Below are 10,000 nucleotides of genomic sequence, written 5' to 3'. Positions count from 1 at the left end.
AAACAGCACTACACAGCATCAAAATCAAGTGCCCTATATTCGCCCAATATATTGAAAATACATACAAGGAACCTGCCAGACTGTTCATCAGCAGTCATAATGACCAACGACTTGGAGACCCGGTGGCCATACAATCCTCAGAGGGCACCACCCAGAGCGACCCAGTGGCCATGGCAATGTTTGCCCTGGGAATGATGAAGCTGCAGGACATCATCCGCCATGAAAACACCAACGTCAAACAGGTGGCGTATGCGGATGACCTCACCGGGGTAGGAAAGTCTGCAGACCTCAGGAAATGGTGGGACCTCGTCAATGAACACGGCCCTAAAATAGGGTACCGTCCCAACGCCACGAAGTCTGTGATGATTGTAAAACCAGAGGCATACGATCGGGCCAAAACAGCATTCCAGGGCAGTAACGTGAAACTGTCAGTGACTGGAGAAAGACACCTCGGGGCAGTCATTGGAACAGCTGAATACAGAACCGAATATGTGAAAACAGCTGTAAAACGCTGGGAGTCCGAACTGCAGAGGCTGAGCGAGATCGCCAAAACAGAACCACAGGCAGCCTACGCTGCATTTACGTACGGTGTCAAGCATAAATGGAACTACCTCTTGAGGACAGTTCCTGATGTTGCTCCGTTACTAAAACCTCTGGAAGATGCTATCAGAAACACCTTCATACCGGCGATAGCAAATGAGAGATGTCCCAGTGACCAGGAGAGAAGATTGCTGGAGTTGCCGCCAAGAATGGGTGGGCTCGGCATCACCAACCCGCAAAATCTGGCTGAGTCTGAATTCGAGCACTCAATCCGAATCACGGTCTCCTTGACTGGATATATTACCAATAAAAATGAAAGGGGAGAAGACACCCTCAAGATATTAGGTCACTAAGGAATGAAATCTCCAAAAACAGAGAAGAAAAACAGAGAGACACTCTGAGTGACCTAATGAGAGAACTCCCAGAAGACACAAGGAGGAGGACAGATATTGCACAGGAAGTGGGCGCTTCGAACTGGCTAACCACACTACCTCTCAGGGCAAAAGGCTTCAACTTAAACAAAAAAGAATTCACTGATGCCCTTGCCCTCAGGTATGGGTGGCCAGTGGATGGACTCCCAAACATCTGTAACTGTGGCTCACCCTTCAACCAAAATCATGCCATGACATGCAAGAGAGGAGGTTTCGTCTGCATGAGACATGATGAAGTAAGAGACGTAACAGCTCAGATGCTGAAAGAAGTCTGCCACGACGTGACTGTGGAACCCATGCTGCTCCCTCTGCAAGGCGAACACCTCGCCAGACGCACCTCTAATGTTTCGAACGAAGCACGAGTGGATGTTAGCGCCAGAGGGTTTTGGACTCGTGGACAAAGGGCATATTTTAACATAAGGATCTTTGATCCCACGGCCCATTGCCACAGAGACCTGACCCTTGATGCAGCCCACAGAAGAAACGAACAAGAGAAGAACAGAGCATATGAAGAAAGAATACAGAATGTGGACCAGGGCTCCTTCACCCCGGTAGTATTCACGACGGCAGGAGGGATGGGACCAAGGGCGCAGAGCTTCTACGCAAGACTCGCCGAAACACTGGCGGATAAGAAACAACAGCCAAGAAGCAGTGTGGTCGCCTGGATGAGATGCAGGCTGTCCTTCTCCCTCCTGAGGTCACCCTTGGTCTGCCTGAGAGGAACCAGGTCACCTGCACCCAAAACCACCCGCATTGCTGACCTGGACTTGGAGGCGACGGTGGTTGATAGTCGTATCAACCACAAGCTCTGTTAGCTTAAAAATAAAATGTTTAGTAAAGTTTGTAATATTAAATAAAGATGGTTGTCGGCCACAGTCATTGGCGGGGTGGAGCCAATGAATTGCTTTGTGAAAGGATATGAGAGAATATACCCCTCACAACGCAACTCTAATAGATGGAGGCCCGTAGTAGTAGTAGTAAAAATATAAAAAAATAGTAGTAGTAATAGTAGTTGTAGTAGTTGCAGTAGTAGTAGTAGTAGTAGTAGTAGTAATAGTAACAGTGGTAGCAAAAGTTGTTATTGATGTCATCATCATTGTCGTTGTGTAGGAAATGAAGTATTTCATGCATATAAGGAGGCGGAGAAGGAGGAGGATGGGAAAAGTAGAAACAAGAAAAACAAGGTAAATTCTTAAAACAAAAAAAAGTACAAACAAAAAGAATAGGATAAAAGACAAGAGCACGAGAGGAGGAGGACGAGGAGGAGGAGGAAAAGCTGGAGGTGGAAAAGGAAGAGGAGGAAGAAGAGCAGAAACACCGTGTATCGCAGGCCTAAAACTTTGACCATTGTACAACAAACGGCAAACTAACGCACTTCATGGAGAGTAAAAGTAAAGGGTGGGAAGGTGCGGTGCTGGGGAGGGAGGGAGGAGGGAGGGGAAGAAGATACTAGCAAATATTACTCGGAAAAAAAAGGGAAGACAGTCTAGGTAAAGGTGTTCGCCAAGGTAACGAATTTCAGGGAGAGTAGAAGCAAAGGGAGAGATGTAATGCCAGGGAGATTAAGGGAAGGAGACACTGTATATAGCAACAGTTACAAGGATAAAAGGAAAGACAGTCGTAGGAGAGATGTTCGCCCAAGTAGGGAAAGGTATACGTAGGCCGCACCTGCCGCACCTGCCGTCACACCTGAGTCACGTAATTGCAGTTTCCGGAATGCCGAGCCAGCGAATTAAAACACCAGAGGCAGAGGATGTAAATTCTGGACCAGCGTTAATACATTCAAAGGGACATGTATTTTTTTTTTTTTTTCGTCTCGCTGGGTCTTCCTCTCTACTTTAATTCGCTTAATGCCCGGGCTTCGTTTGCATTTTATTTTTTTTACGTTTTAGTGTGTGGGGGAAAGGGGAGAGAGAGAGAGAGAGAGAGAGAGAGAGAGAGAGAGAGAGAGAGAGAGAGAGAGAGAGAGAGAGAGAGAGAGAGAGAGAGAGCAGTAAAAATTAGGTTAGTGTTACTATATTCTTGACGGTACTGCAAAACACAGGAACGTTTATTTTCATATTAAATTCTCATGTTTGTGTTTACATATTCCTGTTAACTATTTTTACTTAAATTTGGGTGGGAGATAAAATTATGTTTCTCAATTTATGCGACGCTAATGTGAAAAGGGAAACGGTTATAGCTATAGTTAAATGTCTCGTTTGGCCTAAACTGAGTTCGCTTTGAACCTAAATTTGAACGTTATCTTAATCAGAGATCTACGGGGCTACAGTAAAATGTGGGCTGGAGCGCGAGGCTACGGGATGAAAGTGGAAGCCTTGCTCGTTCCAATGGTTACGGTGGTGTGCTATCTTGGTCACGGCACTTAGGAGGAAAAATCGGAGAGTTGTCTTATTATGAGTTGATAATAGAGTATACGATGGTATGTACTTGAATAGAGAAAGTTCGAAATAAAGTGAAGTTTTACTCCATATGAGTGGCTACGGACCTAAGTTGTGTTGTCGTCAGTAACAATGGGTCCAAAAAAGAATGTTTGGCGCATGGAAAATATACACGTGTCTAAGTTTTGTGAGGAGTTAACCAGTAGACAGCAGAAGTGAAGTATAAATTGGCCTTCGATGAGACATTGGCGTAAAAAACAAAGCTGCCTTGCTCGAGAGGTAATGCTCATATTTCTGAATTGTCTGCGTTCTCGGAGTCTGCGATCTCAAAATGGAGTGATATTTTTTTATTGAGGGACTGTGAACGTAGAATAGATTTTCGCGTGCATCAGAAAGCTAGGGGAGCAAGTTGTTCTCCCTGTCGAAGTTTTTGGGCTATATGCTAAAGTAAACATTTAAGCGTCCAAGCTCACACATTCGCCAAGGCTGTCGGAGTTGTTGTGGGCATTTCCATGGGTAGTTGCACGACCTTGGTGGCGGTCTGACAAGGCTTCTGTAACAGGACCGTGCAAAGGTAGTCATGAAGAAACGATTAATCTTCTTTTTGGCCTTTGGAAATTGTTAATATGGGAGGCGAAACCGACCTTTTTTATCATCGTTTGTCATGCACTCACGCACATAGACACACACAGAGATACTGACCGCATAGATTGATTAATAGAAAGGGAGGGTGACTGACTGATTGGGGGCCCTGTGTGGAAGGCGGAAATACAGTGACGCTGCGGAAATGCGTTAACAGACTTAGGGATACTTCATGCATTGCTTCTGTGCCGGACCTGACCCATGGAATGAACGCTATGCCCTGTTGTTATTTTTGCTTTTGTTTTTCGGCGCTTTTCCCTGCTATTTAAACGGGATGGTTCAGAGTGTCCAGATGCGCACGAATTTGGATAATGAACGAGAAATTTTAGAATTGCAAAACTCTTGGCTCAAAAAAAAAAAAATTGTTTCGTTCGTCCTGTAGAACTTTTTTCGATATTTTTTTCACTACCTATTCTCTATCTTTATGTTTTTTTCGTTTTCTGATTCTATATATTTTTATTCTATTTTCTCGCTATTTATGTTTATTCGTATTTTCATTTTTCTCAGTCGTGTTCTTTCTTTTTAATTCTGTGCTAAATACTATTATTACAATCATGCTTCCTTCGATTTTTTGTTCTCTTTATTCATCATATTTTCTCTATATATCTTCTTATTTATATTTTCTCTGTTGTGTTCTTTTTTTTAATGTGTTGAAAACTAAACGTATAACATCAGATTAGAATGGAAAGCGGCTACTAATTGTTTTTTCCCCTCAAGATTTATTTCCTTTATTTGGTGTTTTTCTGTTTCCATTCCCGGGACCAGCCTGGCATGTGTCCCAGGTTTTATCGGTTTGCCATCAGCTGGACATGAAAGTCGTCATAAGCGGCTCATTTCCCCTCATCTCTGACCCATTCCTAGCCGTGGTCCCTCCCCTCTTTCCTTCCCTATCTCTGTCCCTCCTTTCCCTCACGATAGCCCTCTTCTTCTTCCACTCCTTTCTTGCCGCGAATACCTACCTTTCCCTTCGTCGTAGCCCATTTCCCGTCCCTCTTTGCCTCCCTTCCCCTTCTCTTTCCCATCACCTCCTCTCCTCTCTCCTCCTCCCCTCCCTTTACTTTAACCAGTTCCCCTTCGTACCACTTCTTTTCCCTTCCCTCCCCTTCCTTTCTCATACTCTAGTCCAGGGGTTGCCAAGCTTTTCCTAGCACGACCCCATTCAGCACTTTCAACTGTTCAGTGCGACCCCAAGTGTGTGTGTGTGTGTGTGTGTGTATTTATATATATATATATATATATATATATATATATATATATATATATATATATATATATATATATATATATATATATATATATATATATATATATATATATATATATATATATATATTTATGTTTATTTCTACATTTACAGCACTATTGTGAATTTTTGGTCGAGGAATGATGAATTAATTGAGTGTTTCCGTTTCTTGGTGGAAGTTTCAGATGGTGTCTTTAAAAAGCTCTCCATAATGGCTGGCCGCTGGAAAAGGAATTGTACTCGTGTTACTAAATATATTTCAATTAATGTTATTAATCAGCAATGTAAATAAAGTATTTTCAAGAGTAACGCAACATCATCACTTCTCTTCCCAATGTGAAGCCTCCTTTGCTGCGCAATACGTATCATAGCATTGCACCATCTTACTACACTAACAAGGGCCGCTTTCAGTCATTTTGTTTGTTATGATCGTTACCAATGGCGGCGATCGCCGCTACAGTATTTCCACTTAAAACTAGCCGATGGGGTAGTGGCGGCTGCGGGGTTAGCCTAGTTACGCATCCTTACCACACACTCTCAACACCTCTCGCTTCCTCTACAGCCGCCACTACCCCTTAGGCCAGTTTCACGTGGAAAACTATAGCGTCGATCGCGACCATTGGTAACGATCAAAACAAGCAAAGTGACTGTGAAAGCGGCCCTTGTAAGACACCACATAAAATTGCGGGGGTGGAATTTAATTTCATCAGTTATCAAAAACCATGGAAGTGAGGATTCTTTTGCATATATACCAAAGTTCTACGGGTGCTGACGATAATGATGATGTGAAATTTTTGGAATAAATTATTAAATAGGGAGATAAAACGAAATTTAGATTCCGCGAATTTCACGAGATGTAATAAGAGCGGGGAGGGTAGTAAGGGAGTGAGGGAGAGGGGGATACAACGGTCAGTCGTGGCTCGAGTGAGGGTGCTTGAAGCAATTATTATTTATTATTTGACTTGTTATTTATTCTCAATGAAAGTACTATACAGCACTGAATTTCACATGGTCTCGTAATCCCTGCTTGGATATTTCGTACACCCAGACCTTTGGGGTACCTCAGCGACCCCACCGACCCCATGACCTCTTTATGACCCCACATAATGAGCATTCCGACCCCACTTGGGGTCCCGACCCCTGGTTTGGGAACCCCTGCTTTAGTCTGTTTCTCTCATTCCCTCCCTCCCTTTCCTCTTCTCTCCCTCATCCCCTCCCTCCTTTCCTCATCCTTCGTTTCTCTACTCCCCTTCCTCACATTATTTTCCTTTTCTTTGTTTTCTTTCATGTCTTCCTGCCTTCCTTTTCCTGTTATTCCTTTTCCTCATCCTCTTCCTATTTCTCCCTCCTTCCCCTCATCTCCTTTCCTTTGTTCCTCTCATCCCCTCCCCCTTCGTTCCCCTTATTGCCTCCCTCCTTTCATTTCTTTTCATTTCCCTTATCTCTCTCCTTTCCTCTTCCAACGTTTCCCTAGACTCCTCCCTTCCTGTCCATTCCCCTCCTTACCCCCATCTCTCTCCCTTCATTTTCTTCCCTTCGTTTTCCGCATCCCCTCCTTTCCCCTTGTTCTCCTCTTCCTTATCTTCCTTTTCCTTACTCCTCTCCATCTTCCTCCCCATTCTTCCCTTAGTTCCCGCTCCCTTTATCTCATTCCCCATAATTCCTTGGTATCTTTCTATTCTTCATTATTTGTTCCTCCTGCCCTTCCCATTTTCCCTTCCTTTTCATTTCTCCAAACTCCCATATCTTAGTCTTATTACACACCATTTATTATATATATACGTGGGTTTCTCATGACTGGGCGAAGGAAGAATGGGAAGGGAAGTAAAGAGAGAGAGAGAGAGAGAGAGAGAGAGAGAGAGAGAGAGAGAGAGAGAGAGAGAATCAAGGATGCTTTTTGTGTCGTTATCACCCCTGCAATCTTCTCCCGTGATCTTCTTTTCTCCCCCTCCCCCTCAACCCATTTCTCTCTTCAAACTCTGACCTTTCTTTGCCTTCCTCCTCCGTTCATTCTCCTTTCATCCCTTTCCTCGTTTTCTTTTCTCACCCGTTTTCTGTCAACCATGCATCTAATCTTCGAATGACTAGATTGCTCAGAACACGCACCTACCTCCCCTCCTCTCTTCCCTAATACCATCTCTCCTTTCTTCTCCGTTTCTCTCTCCTGTTTACCACCTCTTCCTTAATTTAACCCGTCCGTTGCGATTGGCATGGATTTGGCTTTCAGTGGTATCCTAGTAACACATAGTCCCATGTCTTTCTCTGCCTCTGTGGTGGATAGTGGAGTGTTTCCTATGTGGTATTTGCATGTTGGATATCCCCTCCCAAGGTGCAGGACTTTACATTTTTCTTCATTGAATTGTAGAAGCCACTTTTTGTTCCACTCCTGAAGCTTGGTAAGGTCTTCTGGTAGGAAATCCGTAGTCGAGGGGTTAAGCCTTCTCACCTCCCACTCCTTCCTCTCCTCCTTCTCCTCCTCCTCCTCCTCTAGTAGTCTTTCCACATCTTTCCCTTCAGATTGGAAAAGGCTAACGTGACACCGATTTTCAAGAAAGGAGACAAAAAGTACTAGTAATTATAGGCCCATTAGTCTAACTTTCGGTTGTAGGTAAGCTACTTGAGGAGCATAATTAGAGACAAAATTGTGAATTACCTTGAAAGCCACTCATTGATTGGGGACTCACAACACTTGGCTTCCTGAAACAAAAAGATCCTGCCTATCAAACCTATTAACCTTTATAACGACCTCTTCACTGTTTATGACGTAACCAAATCACTGGACGACGTAGTCTATCTTGATTTCCCAGAAAGCGTTTGATAAAGTCCCGCATCATAAATTACTTTACAAATTAAAGCAAATAGGTATTGACGAGTCAAGTAAACCAATGGATCGCGAATTGGTTGAGCAACAGACAACAAAGAGTAGTGATTGACGGATTTAACTCAGAGTGGGCGCGCTTGTCACTAGTGGCGTCCTCAGGCTCGGTCCTTGGCCCAGTGCTCTTCTTTCATTATTTACATCAACGACGTGGATGTTGGACTCAATAACCGCATTAGTAAATTTGCAGACGACACAAAGATTGGCAACTCGGTTCTCACTGACGAAGACAGGCAAGCTCCAAGAGGATTTGCACAAAATTTCAGTTGGTCGGATAGATGGAGATGCCCTTTAACTTATACAATTGCCATGTACTTCAAGTTGGAACGATGAATACTAAGTTCGAATACTAAATTCTCGGCTTTCAACTCAAAAGAGTTCAATGCGTCAAAGACTTGTGGGTCAAAATAGCGTAAAACCTAAAATTCTCACAGCAATGCATCGATGCAGCAAATAAATCGAACAGAATGTTGGGCTTCATAAAAAGAAACTTTGTATTCAAGAATAAAGATGTAATACTCCGCTCTACAACAGTTTAGTCAGACCCACTTGAATATGCGGTACAGTTTTGGTCTCCCCACCATGCAAAGGATATTGCTAAATTAGAAGGTGTTCAGCGTCGGGCAACGAAAATGATCCCTTCCTTGCGCAACAAATCCTACGAAGAAAGGCTTTCTACCCTTAACATGTTCTCTCTTGAGAAACGACGCCTCCGAGGAAAACTGATCGAATGTTTTAAAATACTTAATGGTTTCACGAATGTAGACAGATCAACATTGTTTATGATCGATGACACTTTGCGCACGAGGAACAATGGCGTAAAACTCAGATGTAGACAAGTAAATTCAGACTGCACCAAATTTTTCTTCACCAACGTTGTAGTGCGAGAATGGAATAAGCTTCCACCGTCAGTGGTCCAGTGTAACACGATTGACTCCTTCAAAAATAAGCTCGACCGTCACTTCCTTCAACTTAATATCAACTAGAGTAGAAATGCAACGTTTTGGAGTCTTCTGATTAATGTAAAATCACTTAGGTTTAAGGACAGACCACCAAGTCTGGACCATGGGGTCTGTGTGGTCTGATTTTCTATGTAAATCTATGTAAATAAGGCAATTACAGTGATGACGTCAGAGAGAGAGAGAGAGAGAGAGAGAGAGAGAGAGAGAGAGAGAGAGAGAGAGAGTGAACTGATCCTGACAATCCCATATCAAATCCCCCCCTTCCCCCTCTCTCCACTGAATCAACAATTAAGTACACCCACACCCACACACGCACACACACACCCACAAACACACACACACACACACACACACACACACAGAGACACCCACCCACCCACCCACACACACACACACACACACAGACACCCACCCACCCACACACACACACACACACACACAGAGACACCCCCCCCCCCGCCCACACACACACACAGAGACACCCACCCCCCCCGCCCACACACACACACACACACACACACACACACACACACACACACACACACACACACACACACACACACACACACACACACACACACTGCACCAACCGTCGCCATTTTAAAATAAAAGACACAACTTAGAGACTTTGACAATCTACTTACATTGTTTATGACGGGAGGAGTGTTGGAGGAGTTAGTAGAGGAGGAGCTGGAGGAACCTGGAGAGGCGATGGAGGGGCCGGAGACAAGAGCCCTTCTGAGTCTCGTTGAAGGTTTCTTGAGCGTAGCGCGAAACCAACTGATCTCACGCTGCGCTTTCCTGTCCTTTCCTTTCGTGCTCTATTTCCTCTCTAGTTTCCGTTGTTATTAGTGTTCTCAAGGCAAGGGTGAGGCTTTTCTTTCCCGTTTCGAGCCACTCTACGCCCGACTCCTCTTACAGTG

General features: G+C 44.1%; 1 protein-coding gene across 1 annotated transcript in view; it reads right to left on the bottom strand.

Moving 5' to 3' along the window:
- Nucleotides 1-10,000, bottom strand: part of LOC127008550 (uncharacterized) — a 32,692-nt gene that overhangs the window by 22,616 nt on the left and 76 nt on the right. Inside the window, exon 1 of the mRNA XM_050880726.1 lies at nucleotides 9,722-10,000. This exon is cut by the window's right edge and continues 76 nt beyond it. Within this exon, the coding sequence (XP_050736683.1) occupies nucleotides 9,722-9,723 (2 nt within the window). The 5' untranslated portion in view covers nucleotides 9,724-10,000. The remainder of the gene's footprint in view (nucleotides 1-9,721) is intronic.

The sequence above is a fragment of the Eriocheir sinensis genome, chromosome 38 (assembly GCF_024679095.1).
Source record: "Eriocheir sinensis breed Jianghai 21 chromosome 38, ASM2467909v1, whole genome shotgun sequence".
In the NCBI taxonomy this organism is placed as follows: domain Eukaryota; kingdom Metazoa; phylum Arthropoda; class Malacostraca; order Decapoda; family Varunidae; genus Eriocheir; species Eriocheir sinensis.
Note: the sequence above shows the minus strand (reverse complement) of the source record. Positions and strands in the feature narration are given on the sequence as shown.